The 17,259-nt window shown below is 51.4% G+C and overlaps 1 protein-coding gene across 1 annotated transcript in view; it reads right to left on the reverse strand.

Annotated features, from left to right (window-relative positions):
• The window catches only part of LAMC3 (laminin, gamma 3), a 63,437-nt gene that overhangs the window by 43,164 nt on the left and 3,014 nt on the right, over positions 1-17,259 (reverse strand). The window contains 3 exon segments of the mRNA XM_010856944.1: positions 3,148-3,278; positions 7,413-7,717; positions 10,749-10,828. Of these exon segments, the coding sequence (XP_010855246.1) occupies positions 3,148-3,278; positions 7,413-7,717; positions 10,749-10,828 (516 nt within the window).

Consider the following 17,259-nt stretch of genomic DNA (forward strand, 5'->3'; position numbering starts at 1 on the left):
GACCCTGTGGGACCGTCACCCCAACCCCAGTGGCCAGACTGGGCCGCTCAGACGATGGCCATGGCTCCCGGCTCCCAGACTTCTCTGTCTCAGCCCCTAATTGAGCAATCAGCTCACGTTGTCTGTCTGGAGTCTCACCACCACTGTGGAAGGGACTATAACTATCCCCATTTCACAGGACAGGAAACTGAGGCTCAGGTCATGACGTGACGGATGCTATGTGGCAGAGCTAGAATCTGAACCCAATTCTCTCCTACTCCACGCTGACCCCGAGCTCCTGGACACTCCTCTGTGGCCACTTGTTGTCTCCCCATAAGGTGCGTTTCATGCTCCATCCTAAGTGGGCGCTGAAGAGTCTCCAACCACTGCCAGTGGGGCATTGGCTCCTCTCTGGGAGCTCAGGGTAGGCAGGTAATGCCCAGCACTTCTGGCAGGTGAGGCAGGCACCAGGTAGCCTCAGGAGACAGCGGTCACCCATCTCAGGACAAGGGACTGCTCTCGGCCCCAATGGGATGCTGCAAACACTGCCTCCTCCATGAAGCCCTCCGATCTCAAGGGAAGGACTGAAGTTCCTGTGGGCCACTGAGGGACACAGGCTGCTGGGCCACTGTCCCTAGCCAGCTGCTGGCCTGAGGGTGGTCTGGCTCTGGCAGCTGGGACCCAGATGTTCTCTGTCCTGAAGCCCCCTAACAGCAGGTGCTGTAGCTCACCACCATCCACTGTCCTCGGCGGGGCCCTGCCCCGGGGTGGTTTGACTTGAGTCAAGTGTGGGAGTCGGGGGAGAAGGGGCAGAGGGGTCCTCACAGACACTCCCGCATTTCCCCTTCACTCCCGAGCCTCCGCCTCTGAGGGGTGCAGATGCCCTGAGTGCGGGAAGTGGACCCGTGCTCCCTTCGCAGACACCCCCATCTCTCTGCACCCCTCCAAGCACCCTTGATTTCTGGAAGCCCCTGCTCCCTACCCCCCTGGGCCACCACTCCCATATCGAGCTGACTTCCCATCCTAACTAGCTTTCAGACCCACACCTCTCCCATCCTCTATGCCCAACCAGCTTGTTTAAAATATTTATATTTATTTATTTGGCTACGCCTGGTGTTGGTTGCAGCATGTGGGATTTTTGCTGCGGCATACGAACTCTTAGTTGAGGCATGTGGGATCCAGTTCCCCCACCAGGGATCGAACCTGAGCCCCCTGCATTGGGAGTGCAGAGTCTTACCATCTGGGAAGTTCCACAACCAACTTCTTCTCTCTCCTCTTGTCTCCTCGCTTATGCTGTCAGAGACTGGGGTGTTTTAGAAATCCGATCCTCTTGCTACCTGGCCAAATCCTTCAGCAGCTTCCCACTGACCGCTTCTGGCCGTCTCTGCGTCCCCGTTCCAGCCACAGGGTTGTCACCTCGTTCCTCAAGCCTGGGTCTCGCACATTAGTTCTTTCATTGGGATGCCTGCCCCTCACCTCCTCCAGCCTCGTCAGGGCTCCCTGACCTCCTGCGGGGTCCCCATCTGCAGGGTGGTCCCCCTGACCAATGGCACACCTTGGCCTGGTCTCCCGTCCCTGTTACTCTGGGGCGTGGTTCAGTACAGTTCAGTCGTGTCTGACTCTTTGCGACCCCGTGGACTGCAGCACGCCAGGCCTCCCTGTCTATCACCAACTCCTGGAGTTTACTCAAAGTCATGTCCATTGAGTCAGTGATGCCATCCAACCATCTCATCCTCTGTCGTCCCCTTCTCCTCCCGCCTTCAATCTTTCCCAGCATCATGGTCTTTTCAAATGAGTTAGCTCTTCAGATCAGGTGGCCAAAGAATTGGAGTTTCAGCATCAGTCCTTCCAATGAATATTCAGGACTGATCTCCTTTAGGATGGACTGGTTAGATCTCCTTGCAGTCCAAGGGACTCTCAAGAGTCTTCTCCAACACCACAGTTCATGGTTACTGGGTTCTAATCAGTTTGTGGTTACTGGGGTCTAATCTGGTGACTGTCTGCCTGGGGCCAGAACACATCTTTCTCTTTTCTCCATTCCAAGGAGCCTGATAAGCATTTACATTAAAGATGTCACATGTGCCTGGAGGGCCCAGTACCGGGCGCCTACATGTCAGGCAGGCCTGAGATGTCGATGACCCTTGCTTCTTGGAGAGACGAGATGCTTAAGCAGACAAACGACAACACACAGTGACTGAAGCTCGAGGAGTATGTGAGCCAGGACCAGGCGTGCCGACAGCAGGGCCTGACGACCCCCGTGAGAAGCATAGACGTACAGCGGCTCCTCCCACAGCGACCTTTCCAAGTCATGGGCCGAGGGGCTTTGGAGCAGCCTGAACCATTCCTCCTGTGCAGAGATGCCTCAAAATCTTTTTCAACAATACGCATGTCCCCAGGAAACCCTACTGTACCCAAGTTTACAAGATTTAGGAAGAACAGGGTTGATCAGCTCCATTGGTTATAAGCTCGTGAGTGCTGCTTAAAGAAGTGAAGCTGAAAGTCTGGGGTCCCGGGCCTGCTCGAGGCCACTGTAAACCAGCCTTACTTGGAGCACGTGTCCCATGGAACGGTGGGTGGGTGAATTAGACGGGAGCGTGGAACACGGCTGCACACGGCAATGTGGCATGAACGAATGAGTGCACCTGTCTGATGCCCAAAAAAGGAAGGAAAGGAAGGGGGAGGGGCAGCCAGGCAGAAGGACCTGCAGGTGCAAAGGGCTGGCGTGTCCCACGGGTGGTGCAGAAACACGGCTCTTGCGGGAAAAGCAGCGGGAGCGGTGCGGGAGGCGGGATGCAGCCAGGTCGTGAAGGTCTTGAATGCTGGACCCAGGGGACCAGGCTCTGGCTTCTCCCCAAACCCCCCATCACTCAGAGCACCAGAAACGGCTTCTTTAGCGTCCACAGTGGCTCAGACGGTAAAGAACCCGCCTGCCAATGCAGGAGATCCGGGTTGGATCCCTGGATGGGGAAGATCCCCTGGAGAAGGGAATGGTTCCCCACTCCAGTATTCTTGCCTGCAGAAGTCCATGGACAGAGGGGCCTGGCGGGCTACAGTCCATGGGGTCACAAAGAGCGGGCCGTGAGCGAGCGACTGACCCTTCCCCTTTCACTTGTTTCACCCTCCACGGCAGCCACCCTCGTCCCCACCGCCGCCCTGCCCCCCACCTACCTGCCGCCCACCGAGAAATCCGACACGGCGTAGTAGTAGGACTGTAGCACCTTGGGGTCCTTGAAGATGTCATCCCCAAACGTGTTGAGCCGGTCCAGGGAGACGAGGAGCTCTGTGCTGGTGACCCACTCCTGGGGGGCAGGACAGGGGGGAAGGGGCGCCATCACCAGCGTTTGCTTCCAAGGTGTGCTCCCACCCTGCTCTGCGGGGAGGTCCAGCCTGCGGCCCGGGGGTGGTGGTGGTGGGGGGTCTCCTGACACGCAGGGACAGGCCCAGCCCAGACAAACCCCGAAAGCACTGCAGGAATAAGAAGCCTGTGCTTTGGGGTCATGTCAACCTGGGGGCCCAGCCCCGTCCTGACTCTGCAACTTCGGGGAAGCAGCTCGGAACCTCCACGTCCTCCCTATCTGTGAAGTGGGACAAGGGATGATGTCGGTCCCAGGAGGGTGATGGAGGAGGAAGAGCCAATGTCAGGGGCGGGGCGTGGAGTCCGCCACGTGGTCGAGGTGCTGGGCAAAGGGCTGGAGCAGCCCTTTTAAAACCGTTTCACGCGCGTCCCCTGACTCCTCCCAGTAGAATTGCACTGCCACTCTAGAGGTCAGCCAAGGGAGGGCGCATCCCAGGGCCCTGGGTTTACAGGGTTTACAGAAGCTTACAGGCTTCTCATGGGCTAAGGAGCAGCCTCCCACAGACAAGGTCCTTGCCCCAGGTGACGTGTCTCACCAGAACACAGCCCCACGAGAACAGGGACTCGGGGTCCTTGCGGCATCCCCAGCCCCAGGCTCTGCCTGGCCCGGAGCAGACAACGTGGTAAATGCTTGCTGATGGCAGGAGGAGAGGCTTTCCCCTGGAAGAGCTGGCGGGGACGTGGTGGGGGAGAGCCCACGTGAAGGCTGACATTTTCATCGGCCCACTGTCACAATCAGAGGTGGCTCCAGCTGAATGTTAATCACCTTTTTAATTCAGCCCAGGAGCCCCTGGTTTAGCAATCAGGCCCATCAGGACAGGAAATGAACTCCTGGCAGAGTCTTGACTTCTCACCCCAGCATGACTCAGGCCAGCAGGCCTCCCCGGTCCCCCTCGGGCTCAGCAACTCTCAAGCCCGTGACCTGGGGCCCAGGACCTCTGCCTGAGGATGCTTCAGCAGAGGAGATGTTCTGGCACCAGAAAACTTCAGAGGGGACCTCAGTGCTCAGAGGAGTTTGTCAGCTCCCCCGGGGGTGTCATTCTCTGAATCACTTCCCAAATGTCAGTGTGCATTCAGAGATCTGGTTAAAAAGCAGCTTCTGATCAGAGGTGGGGCCGAGACTCTATATTTCCACACGTGCCCAGGTGTTGCTGATGCTGCTCGCCGGTCCCTGAAGCAGCTGAGAAGCAAGGGACAAGTCCTGGATGGGAACACAGCAGAGCACAGCTGATGCTCTAAGAGTTTTCTTTGTCTGGAGACAGTGCCCGTAGAGAACTCAAATCACTGCTGTCTAAGCTGGAAGGTGCAATAACTGACACTTACTGTGTGGTTATGACTTTCTGCTGCTGCTGCTAAGTCGCTTTAGTCGTATCCGACTCTGTGCAACCCCATAGACGGCAGCCCACCAGGCTCCCCCGTCCCTGGGATTCTCCAAGCAAGAACACTGGAGTGGGTTGCCATTTCCTTCTCCAATGCATGAAAGTGAAAAGTGAAAGTGAAGTCGCTCAGTCGTGTCTGACTCTCAGCGACCCCACAGACGGTAGCCCACCAGGCTCCTCCGTCCATGGGATTTTCCAGGCAGGAGTACTGGAGTGGGTTGCCATCGCCTTCTCCTTAGGTCCTCACAATAACCCCATGGGGAGGGTTTATTCTGAGCCATTTTTCACAGATGAGTAGGCTGAAGCACCTGATGCAAAACACTGACTCATGGGAAAAGACCCCGATGCTGGGAAAGATTGACGGCAGGAGGAGAAGTGAGCAGCAGAGGATTAGATGGTTGGATGGCATCACCAACTCAATGGACATGAGTTTGAGCAAACTCTCAAACAGTGAGATAGTGAAGGACAGGGAAGCCTGGTGTGCTGCAGTCCATGGGGTCGCAAAGAGTCAGACACGACTTAGCGACTGAACAACATAACTGGAAAGACTGAGGCTCAGAGAAGGTAAGTACTGTGCTTCCAAGTTGCAGGGCTGGTGCGCAAGGAGCTGGGATTCGTGTTTGACCCCCAGGGTCCCAGCTTTAGCCACTAGGTAGCCTGCCTTCCTGCATGTAACGGCAACGCCCTCATCATATCAGTGGAATCCAGAGGGCAATGACCCGCCAAGGTCTTGGCCTGCAGTGGCCCTCCTCTGGGTTCCTGCATCTGTTCTGAAGCCTATGACCTGCTCATCAGTCTGTGAAGACAAGGACCATGGGAACAGCATCAGACTCTCCCTGAGACACCAGGAAGGGAGCTGGGAGAGGGAAGGGGAATTTATTCCCTTAGCCCAAATTGTTCGGGTCACTCCCTGAAGGTCACTTCTGGGCAAACTGGGGACCCCATGTACACACGCAATGGGCTTCTGCAACTTCTGCAATGGCCCAGTTAAAACCGCAAGTGGGCTCTCGCGTTGATTTTGGACAGAGCCGGGGGCCAGAATGCAATGGTAAGTAGCAGGAGGCGGGGGCTTCGGCTCCAGGCAGCAGTGATTCTGCCCCAGGCAGCACCCTGCAGAGGGCCAGCCTTCCACCCCAGGCCTGTGGCCCCCTCCCCGGGGGACGGAGGGATCCAAGACGCAGCAGTCACACAAACACACCCTTCGTTGCTGTTCTGTCGCTCAGTTGTATCTGACCCTTTGTGGCCCCTGGACTGCAGGACACCAGAGTTTCCTGTCCTTCACTATCTCCAGGAATTTGCCCTAACTCATGTTCATTGAGTTGGTGATACCATCGAACCATCTCCTCCTCTATTACCCTCTTCTTCTCTTGCCCTCAATCTTTCCCGGCATCAGGGTCTTCCCCAATGAGTTGGCTCTTCGCATCAGGTGGCCAAAGTATTGGAGCTTCAGCTTCAGCATCAGTCCTTCCAATGAATATTCAGGACTGATTTCCTTTAGGATGGACTGGTTGGATCTCCTTGCAGCCCAAGGGATTCTCAAGAATCTTTTCCAACACCACAATTGATTACATCCTTGGGTACCCCCACCCCAAATGCTCCCCGTCCTTAGAGGAAGCACCACCCTGGAGGCACCCAGAGGGGACAGAAGGGGAGGGTGGCCTTGCCTTTCTTTGTCTCTGGCCTTGGTTTCTTTCTCTGACCTTGGTTTCTGCCTGGGGGGCCGCAACGGGCTCATTTCTGCAAAGGCTGTTTCTCCATCAGGGATAATATCCGGCACATATGGGGCAAGAAGACAGGGGCCCCCGCTGCCAAGATGGCACAGATCCAGGTGGATTCACTGTCCCAGGCGGTGCCGACACCGGCGGGGTCAGAAACCTGAATGGACTCAGACGGGCGAGACAGGGGGACCTGGTGCACACCCACTGCCACAGTCATGGAGATAAGATCAATGAGCTTCTACGATCTCATCTTCAAAGGGTGAATAAGCATCTCTTAAAGGCCACTCACTCTGCTGGCAACCTTCTTGTTGACTGTCCAAGGTGGCAGCAGCCAGCCCCATGGGGCTAGTAATTAAAATTCATTAAAATAAAGTGGAAAATTCAGTCCCTCAGTCGGGCTAGTCACATTTCACGTGTTCTTACAGACACACGTGGTTCGTGGCAACTCCCAGCGCACCGTGCAGCTTGGGATCATTCTCTTCTGTCACTGCGAGAAGTCCTGTCGGATAGCTCCGCCTGACAGCACGGAAACCACGACTCCATGAGTCCAAACTCAGGCGCTTTTCACGTTTTCCTTTCGTCCTCGTCACAGCCCTTGGAGACACACGCGGCAGGCACGGCCATCCATCCCAGAGTGGGGAGCTCTGGCAGGGGCTCCAGCTAGGAGTCAGGACCCTTCCACCCACCCACAGGCGCCCCTGGAAAGTCCCTTTCCCTGCTCTGAGCCTCTGTTTCCCCAGGGGAAAGGGGTTAACTGAGTTGGTGGCTGTCACAGGGCACCCTCTTCCATCTCTTTCATTAGCAGCCATTCACAAAAGATTTAGGCACAACAAAAGCTTCTGTTGTTCAGAATCTAAAAACCAGGGGATGTCGAAGCACCCCCCGTGTCCTCCTGCCCTTTCAGCCTTCCCTCTGGTCCCCTGGACCTGAGTGTCCGGGCCAGCCCCTCCCCTCAACCCCACAACCCCACTCCCCTCCAACCTGCAACACAGGGCTCTCTTCAAAGTTGTAGGCACTGGGCCGGCCCTCCAGGGTGGAGAAGGCCACGTTGCCCCCGCTCAGCGGGGAGATGTCGCTGAACTCGGAGGTGCAGAAGGCCACACGCTCGTCCTCGCCCGGCCGCAGGAACAGGCCCTCGGGCCGGCCGTAGGTCTTTTGGCACGAGGCGCTGTAGTACTGGTAGGGCTCCCAGGGGCCCCCTGCCCGGCTGCGCTTGTAGATGGCAAAGCTCTCAGGTCGACTCGTGTGGAACTTCAGCCGTACGTAGGTGATCTCGTAAGCTTTCCCTGCGGTGGGGAGACATGGGCCCATTTCACAGAAGGGAAGGGAGAGTCAGAATCCTGGTCCGGGGAGAACAGAACGGCTGGGCTGCAGAAACTATCTTGGATGGATCGTTAGAGGCTGTCTGGAGCACTGTGCAGGGCACGCCATGATCCATTAGTGATGCCTGTCAGGGACACTGGAGAGGACAATGCTGGCATGATTCCCAGGCATTTGCCATCCCTTAATTAGGCCAATTGCCTCCCCGCACAGCAATCAGCAGTGTAACACCCCTGACTCAGCCACCTCTTTCTGCTTCAGATCGCTCCAGCAATGGGATAGTGCCACATCCTGAAGTCCACTCTGCCATTAGAAAGTTATTTCTTTTACTACACCCCAACAAAGCCAGACGTCCCCCCTGTGCCTTTTTACCTCCTTCCCTCCCAGTGATTTCAGACCCCTGGAGTCTGGACACATGCCTGTTTCAAGCCCCCTCAATCCTAATGCAATTCCCCCGGGACTCCACTCTTCCCTCTGCTTCCATCTAACTTCTCTTCAATCCAAATTTCTCAAGAGAAGTCTCCATCTCTTGGACCTACGGCCTTATCTCCCAATTTAACAGTCGTGCGTGCGTGCTAAGTCGCTTCAGTCGTGCCTGACTCTTTTCGATGCTCTGGACGGTAGCCTGCCAGGCTCCTCTGTCCATGGGATTCTCCAGGCAAGAATACTGGAGCGGGTAGCCATTCCCCTCTCCAGGGGATCTTCCCGACCCAGGGATTGAACCTGCATCCCAGGTGGCACTAGTGGCAAAGACTCTGCCAATGCAGGAGAATTAAGAGACATGGATTCAGTCCCTGGGTTGGGAAGACCTCCTGAAGGAGGGCATGGCAACCCACTCCAGTATACTTGCCCGGAGAGCCCCCTGGACAGAGGAGCCTGGTGGGCTGCCGTCCGTAGAGTCGCACAGAGTCAGACACGACTGAGCAGCATAGACCTTGTCAAGGTCCCCTTCCTGCATCCGCCTCCTCCCCCTGGCCTTTCTGCCCGGCCTCGGATACCCCAGGAGGCCTGCCCTGCTGCTGCTACCCCCCGTCACTGTCCACAGTCTTCCTCACCCACTGAGGACAAGTCACTTCAGTCTTCTGTTTAAAACATCTTGGCCCAAGGTGAGAGCTAAATCTATAAAACTCTTAGAAGAAAACAAAAGAGTGAATCTTCGTGACCTGGGTTAGGTGAAGCCTTCTTAGATGGGACACCAAAGGCACACGTGACAAAAGGAAAAACAGACGAACTGAACTTCATCAAAAACTCCTGTGCTTCTAGACACCTGAAAAAAAGGGAAAGCCAACCCACCGGATAGGAGAAGATATTTGCAAAGCATGTATCTGTTAAGGGACTTGTCTAGAATGTATAAAGAATTCTTACAGCTCAAAAATAAAAAGATAATTGGGGACTTTCCTGGGGGTCCAGTGATTAGGACTTGGTGCTTTCGCTGCAGGGGGCACAGGTTCTATTCCTGGTCAGGGAACTAGGATCCTGCAAGCCATGCGGCTCCACCAAAAGAAAAAAAAAAGGACAGACAGCCCAACTGAAAAAATGGACATTTCTCCAAAGAAGATATTTAAACGGTCAATGTGCACAGGAGAAGATGTTTAACATAACCACCCAGACCAAAACTACAACAAGATACCACTTCACTCCCCTAAGATGGATATAATAAAAAGACAAAAAGGAGTGTTTGCAAGGATGTGGAAAAACTGGAAGCCTCGGACACAGCTGGTAAAAGTGTAAAATGGTGCAGCTGCTTTGGAAAAGAGTCTGGGGGTTTCTTAAAAGGTTAAAATAAAGTTACCATGTGGCTCTGCAATCTCACTCCCAGGCGTGTGCCCAAGCAAAATGAAAACATACGTCCTCACAAAAACCTCCACACGGATGTTCACAGCAGGATTACTCATAAAATCCAAACACCGGAAACAACTCAGACATTCGTTGACTGATAAATGAAAAAATAAAATGTGGTATGTCACACAAAGGAATATTATTTGGCAAGAGAAAGGAGTAAAGAGCCGACACAGGCTACAGTGGAGATGAGCCTTGAAAACAATATGATAAACAAAGCAAGCTGGGCTTCCCTGGTTGGCTCAGTGGTAAAGAATCCACCTGCCGGTGCAGAAGACACAGGTTCCATCCCTGGTCCAGGAAGATCCCACATGCAACTAAGCCCATACACACAGCTAGAAGCCCGCTCCAGCCTGTGCGCCATAAGAACAGAAGCCATGGCAGTGAAAAGCCCGAACGCCGCAACTAGCGAGCAGCCCCCTCTCTGCAACAAGAGAAAAAGCCCAAGCAGCAAAAAAGACCCAGCATAGTCAAAAATAAAAAGAAGTTAACTCCACGGACTACATACAGTATGATTTCACCTATATTAAATGTCCCAAATTGGCACGGTCAGAAAAATGGAAAGTAGATTAGTTGTTTTCAGGGTTTCGAGGGTGGGAGAATACGTGGGGGGAGATGATTGCTAATGGGTATAGGGTTTCTTTGGAGGTGATGACAATGTTCAAAAATGGAGTGTGGTGACGAGTATACAACTCTATGAATAATATTAAAAAGCACTGAATTGTGTGCTTGAATTGGGTGCATTGTATGGTAAATTATGTTTCCATAAATTTGTCTTATATATTTTAAAAATTGGTCCTCACATCCATTAGGATGGCTATTATTTTATTCTATTTTTAAAATTTATTTGGTTGCCCCAGCTCTTAGTTGCAGTACGTGAGATCTTCAGTTGCAGCATGCAGGATACAGTTCCCTGACCATGGATTGAACCCTGGCCCCCCGTATTGGGAGCATGGAGTCCCAATCAGTGGACCACCAGAGAAGGGCCTAGGATGGCTATTATTATTATTATTATTTTTAAAGCAGATAACAATACCAAGCGTTGGCGAGGATGTAGAAAAGTTGGAAGCCTTGTGCACTGTTAGTAGGAGTGTAAAATGATGCGCTTGCTATGAAAAACAGCTTGGCGGTTCCTCAAGAAATTAAAAATAAAATTACCATATGATCCAGCAATTCCACGACTGAGGATATACTCCAGAGAATCATGTAGGGTCTTGAGGAAACATTTGGACGCACATCTTCACAGTAGCATTATTCACGACAGCCGAGAGGTAGAAGCAACACAGGTGTGCATGGATAGATGATGAAGAAACAAGATGTAGTTCATCCCACAATGAAATAGTATGCAGACTTGAAAAGCAGGGAAATTCTAACACATGCTACAGCCTGGATGAGCACCAAGGACATTATGTGAAGCAAATTAAGCCAGTCATCAAAGGACAAATACTGGGTGATTCCACTTATATGCGGTCCCTAGAGTAGCTGAATTCAGTATATGTACTGCTGAAGGGAGCCCTAGAGTAGTTGAATTTATAGAGACAGAAAGTAGAACGGTGAGCGAAGGGGGCGAGAGTGTTTAATGGGGACAGTTTCAGTCCAGTTCAGTTCAGTCACTCAGTCGTGTCTGACTCTTTGCGACCCCATGGACCACAGCATGCCAGGCCTCCCTGTCCATCACTAACTCGCAGAGTCTACCCAAACCCATGTTCATTGAGTCGGTGATGTCATCCAACCATCTCATCCTCTGTTGTCCCTTTCTCTTCCTGCCCTCAATCTCTCCCAGCATCGGGGCCTTTTCCAGTGAGTCAGCTTTTCGCATCAGGTGGCCAAAGTATTGGAGTTTCATCTTCAACATCAGTCCTTCTAATGAACACCCAGGACTGATCTTTAGGATGGACTGGTTGGATCTCCTTGCAGTCCAAGGGACTCTCAAGAGTCTTCTCCAACACCACAGTTCAAAAGCATCCATTCTTTGGTGCTCAGCTTTCTTCACAGTCCAACTCTCACACCCATACATGACCACTGGAAAAACCATAGCCTGACTAAACGGACCTTTGTTGGCAAAGTAATGTCTCTGCTTTTTAATATGCTGTCTAGGTTGGTCATAACTTTCCTTCCAAGGGGTAAGGATCTTTTAATTTCATGGCTGTAGTCACCATCTGCAGTGATTTTGGAGCCCAGAAAAATAAAGTCAGCCACTGTTTCCACTGTTCCCACATCTATTTCCCATGAAGTGATGGGACCAGATGCCATGATCTTCATTTTCTGAATGTTGAGCTTTAAGCTCAACTTTTTCACTCTTCTCTTTCACTTTCATCAAGAGGCTTTTTAGTTCCTCTTCACTTTCTGCCATAAGGGTGTTGTCATCTGCATATCTGAGGTTATTAATATTTATCCCAGCAATCTTGATTCCAGCTTGTGCTTCCTCCAGCCCAGCGTTTCTCATGATGTACTCTGCATATACGTTAAATAAGCAGGGTGACAATATACAGCCTTGACGTACTCCTTTTCCTATTTGGAACCAGTCTGTTGTTCCATGTCCAGTTCTAACTGTTGCTTCCTGACCTGCATACAGGTTTCTCAAGAGGCCCGTCAGGTGGTCTGGTATTCCCATCTCTTTCAGAATTTTCCACAGTTTATTGTGATCCACACAGTTAAAGGCTTTGGCATAGTCAATAGAGCAGAAATAGATGTTTTTCTGGAACTCTCTTGCTTTTTCGATGATCCAGTGGATGTTGGCAATTTGATCTCTGGTTCCTCTGCCTTTTCTAAAACCAGCTTGAACATCCCGAAGTTCACGGTTCAGATATTGCTGAAGCCTAGTTTGGAGAATTTTGACACATGGACATCACCAGATGGTCAACACCGAAATCAAATTGATTATATTCTTTGCAGCCAAAGATGGAGAAGCTCTATACAGTCAGCAAAAACAAGACCAGGAGCTGACTGTGGCTCAGATCATGAACTCCTTATTGCCAAATTCAGACTTAAATTGAAGAAAGTGGGGAAAACCACTAGACCATTCAGATATGACCTAAATCAAATCTCTTATGATTATACAGTGGAAGTGAGAAATAGATTTAAGGGACTAGATCTGATAGACAGAGTGCCTGATGAACTATGAACAGAGGTTTGTGACATTGTACAGGAGACAGGAATCAAGACCATCCCCAAGAAAAAGAAATGCAAAAAAGCAAAATGGCTGTCTGAGGAGGACTTACAAATAGCTGTGAAAAGAAGAGAAGCAAAAAGCAAAGGAGAAAAGGAAAGATATACCCACTTTAATGCAGAGTTCCAAAGAATAGCAAGGAGAAATAAGAAAGCCTTCCTCAGCCATCAGTGCAAAGAAATAGAGGAAAACAATAGAATGGGAAAGACTAGAGATCCTTCAAGAAAATTAGAGATACCAAGGGAATATTTCATGCAAAGATGGGCTCAATAAAGGACAGAAATGGTATGGACCTAACAGAAGCAGAAAATATTAAGAAGAGGTGGCAAGAATACACAGAAGAACTGTACAAAAGAGATCTTCACGACCCAGATAATCACAATGGTGTGATCACTCACCTAGAGCCAGACATCCTGGAATGTGAAGTCAAGTGAGCCTTAGGAAGCATCACTACGAACAAAGCTAGTGGAAGTGATGGAATTCCAGTTGAGCCATTTCAAATCCCAAAAGATGATGTTGTGAAAGTGCTGCACTGAGTACGTCAGCAAATTTGGAAAACTCAGCAGTGGCCTCAGGACTGGAAAAGGTCAGTTTTCATTCCAATCCCAAAGTTTTAGTTCAGGAAGATGAAAAAGTTCGGTGGGTGGATGGTGGTGATGGTTATACAACTACGTGAAAGTACTTAATACCGGTGAACTCCGCACTTAAAAAAGGTTATGGTAATAAATTTTACGTTATGTGCATTTTACCACAATAAAAGAAAAATTGGGGCCAAAGTATATATATTGGTCCCTCGGGAATGCAGCGTGGCGACACAGATGAAAAGCCATAAAAATGTTCTCGGTCTTTGGTTAAAAAAAAAAGAAAAGAAAATCCCACTTCTGGGAAGTCAAACAAGGCACTGAACCTAAATCGGGGAGTTAGTTCATCAAGGAACTGCTTTTATAACAGGGGAAAAACTGGAACCATCAGGGTTCAATAAATTGTAGAGCATAAACTCACAGGCTGGTTGAATCCACCGGAACAGTTGACAATGAGTTTATATTACGTGGGAAAGTCAAAATGCTGAATGAAAAAAGGAGACAAACGATCCTACATTCGGAATCATCAGATGATATTTAAAAATCCCCGAAGAAGAGGCAGAAAAGAAAGACATCAAACGCGTAAGCATGACTGTCCTCAGGGCAGAGGACTCGGGGACTCTTCTTCCTTCTTCAATTGTTCTGCATTTTCCCGTTTTTTTTTTTTTTTTTTTCTCACAAAGCTTGTTCTAATTTAAAAACTGGAGAAAACACAAATTTTTAAAAAAAAATTTTAAAAAGCAACCGCCTTGCCATGTTCTGTTTTAAGATGTTTTTCAAAGTTACAGCACAGCTTGGCACTGCCACTCCGAGTCCCTTAAAAGAAAGCATGTGTCCCACACAGAGCCAGTGTCTGGGGTGGCGGCTTCTGTTCTGAGCAGGCGTCAGGCCTTGGAACCAGGTGGGGACCCGCCCCAGACGTGCATTCATGAAAGGATGTTCGTGGAGGTTGTCCTGGGTCCACCGACCCCGGCTCCTCTGTAAACATCCAGCCAGACACCTCACAGGAGGGGAGCTTGGAGCCACTTAAAAGGTAGCTGGCAGCGAGAAGCATGATTGGAAAAAGGCAGCCACCGAGATTTCATGCAAACGAGGAACTTAACACGCGAGGAAACATCACGGGTTTTCCCTTTCCTTGCCAAGCCAGGAGGCGAGAGAAGACACAGGAACATCACAGAGGCACGGCAGCGACTTTCTGTTACAAGAATTAATTAGAAGGGCGAAGAAAGCAGGGTAATCCCTGCTTTGTGATGAAAAGGTTCCTGCCAAAGGCAGCCCAAAGGCTGGGAAAGGAACTGAGGTCTTCTAAGCAGCAACAAGAATGAAAACTGCAGCTTTGACCTAGACCCTTGCAAGCTGTGGGGCCGGTAGGGCTTTAGGTGATTGAGACAGTTGTGCTCCCATCAAGAAAGCTGGGAACACACTGGTGTCATCCCCAACTGTTAACTGGGGGGGGGGGGCGACACTGCTCAGGACCACATGGCTCCCACCTCCCAGCCACCCAACATGCTGTTCCCTCTGCCTAGAATGCTGTTCCCTCTGCTCCTCACCTGGCTGGCTACCATGCATCCCTGCTCATCCCACTGGCTTAGCAGACTGATCACATGCCTCAGCCTGAGTCCTGGGTGGAACCACCTTCTTCCAACCTTCCTGATGGCTATTCATCCACAGGCTGTGGGTTTGGGTGTCTCACTGGTGCTCCCCAGCTTCCCCGAGTCTCTTCACCCTGTTCTGTAAAGACCTGCACGTCCCTCCCACTAGACTGTGACCCTGGGGACAGGGGCAGTGAATCCTCAGTGCTGAGCATCGTGTCTGGCACACAGTGCGTGCACGCTCAGTCACTCAGTTGTATCCTACTCTTTGCAACCCCATGGACTTCAGTCTGCCAGGCTCTTCTGTCCATGGAATTTTCCAGGCAAGAATACTGGAGTTGGCTTGCCATTTCCTCCTCCAGGGGATCTTCCCAGCACACAGTATGTGCTCAGATGCTCAGTCATGTCCGACTCTTTGTGACCCCATGGACTATAGCCCGTGCCAGGCTCCTCTGTCTATGGGATTCTCTTGGCAAGAATACTGGAGTGAATTGGCATTTCTTCTCCAGGGGATCTTCCCGTTCCAGGGATCAAACCTGGGTCTCTTAGGTCTTCTGCACTGGCTGGAGTATTCTTCACCGCTGGCACCACCTAGGAAGCCCAACACACAGTAGGTGCTCCATAAATGCTTGCCAGATGAAGCATGATTTTTATTAACACCTTCTAGGAGGGTATAATCCAGCGAGCAAGTAGAGACAGGCAAGCCCGACAACATGGTTGAGGCTGTCACAGAGTTTCTGCTCTTCACGACCTCTGAATAAGTCTGTTTAACAGCAGCCGCCATTTACTGAGTACCTACTATGTGCCAGGCACCTTGTATTATTTTTTTAAGTCTTCTTTAATTTGCATTTATGTATTTTTGGCCACAAGCCATGTGGGATCTTAGTTCCCCAACCAGGGATTGAACAAGTGCCCCCTGCATCGGAAGGTTGGGGTCTTAACCACTGGACCACCAGGGAAGTCCCACCAGGCACCTTGTTAAGTGCTCTACGTACACTGTATTTCAGAGACCCCCGAACGTGTCCATCGCTGTGTGCGTCTCGCTAACGAGGAACCCGAGGCTTGGGCAGAAGACAGGGACTCACCCAAGGTCACGTGGAAAACAGCTGAGTCTCTACTCGACCGCAGGCTTGTCGGCCCCAAAGTCGCCGAACCAGACACCCCTCCTTTCAGGGCTCAGAGAGAAGGGGTTGCCTAGGAAGCGGGTGCCAGTGCCCCCTGAGAACCGCTGAAGTCAGCCAAGCCAGCACCAGCGGCACCCGGCCCTGTCCTCTCCAGCCAGCTGGGCCATAAAGCCCGACAGGAATGACACCAGGGCAGTCAGAGAAGCAGGCCGGCCCACATCCGGCGCTGACCGAGCACAGGGAGCTCCGAAGGAGAGGCTTATTTTGGGAAAATGGAAACAAAACAAAGCCCTTTAATTGGAGCCATCTGGGGCGCAGTGGCCTGGGGATGGGGCTGGAGGGGGTAGGGCGGGGAGCTGAGCTGGAAACGCGGGGGTGTCTGCCCTGCCCATCAAGGGCATGAGAACCAGGTGGGGAGAGCCGCTCCCGGCCTGCAGGGGCGCCACAGAGGGCTCCTGGGGCCTGGCTGTCCACGGTTCTCTGCCTCTCCCACCCCGTGTTAGCCCCACTCTTGGTGACCCCATGGACTGCAGCACGCCAGGCCTCCCTGTCCTTCATCATCTCCCGGAGCTTGCTCAAACTCACGTCCATTGAGTTACTGATGCTGTCCAATCATCTCATCCTCTGTTGTCCTCTTCTCCTCCTGCCTTCGACTTTCCCAGCATCGGGGCTTTTCTAATGAATCAGGCTAGCTCTTGGCAATTTGGAGCTCAGTGTCTTTTCCAATGAGTCAACTCTTCGCATGAGGTGGCCAAAGTACTGGAGTTTCAGCTTCAGCATCAGTCCTTTCAATGAACACCCAGGACTGATCTCCTTTAGGATGGACTGGTTGGATCTCCTTGCAGTCCAAGGGACTCCCGAGAGTCTTCTCCAACATCACAGTTCAAAAGCACCAATTATTCGGCGCTCAGCTTTCTTCACAGTCCAACTCTCACATCCATACATGACCATTGGAAAAACCATAGCTTTGACTAGATGGACCTTTGTTGGCAAAGTAATGTCTCTGCTTTTGAATATGCTATCTAGGTTGGTCATAACTTTCCTTCCAAGGAGTAAGCGTCTTTTAATTTCATGGCTGCAGTCACCATCTGCAGTGATTTTGGAGTCCAAAAAAATAAAAGTCTGACACTGTTTCCACTGTTTCCCCATCTATTTGCCATGAAGTGATGGGACCAGATGCCATGATCTTAGTTTTCCAAATGT

Source organism: Bison bison, unplaced genomic scaffold, assembly GCF_000754665.1.
Source record: "Bison bison bison isolate TAMUID 2011002044 unplaced genomic scaffold, Bison_UMD1.0 scf7180017864375, whole genome shotgun sequence".
Lineage (NCBI taxonomy): Eukaryota > Metazoa > Chordata > Mammalia > Artiodactyla > Bovidae > Bison > Bison bison.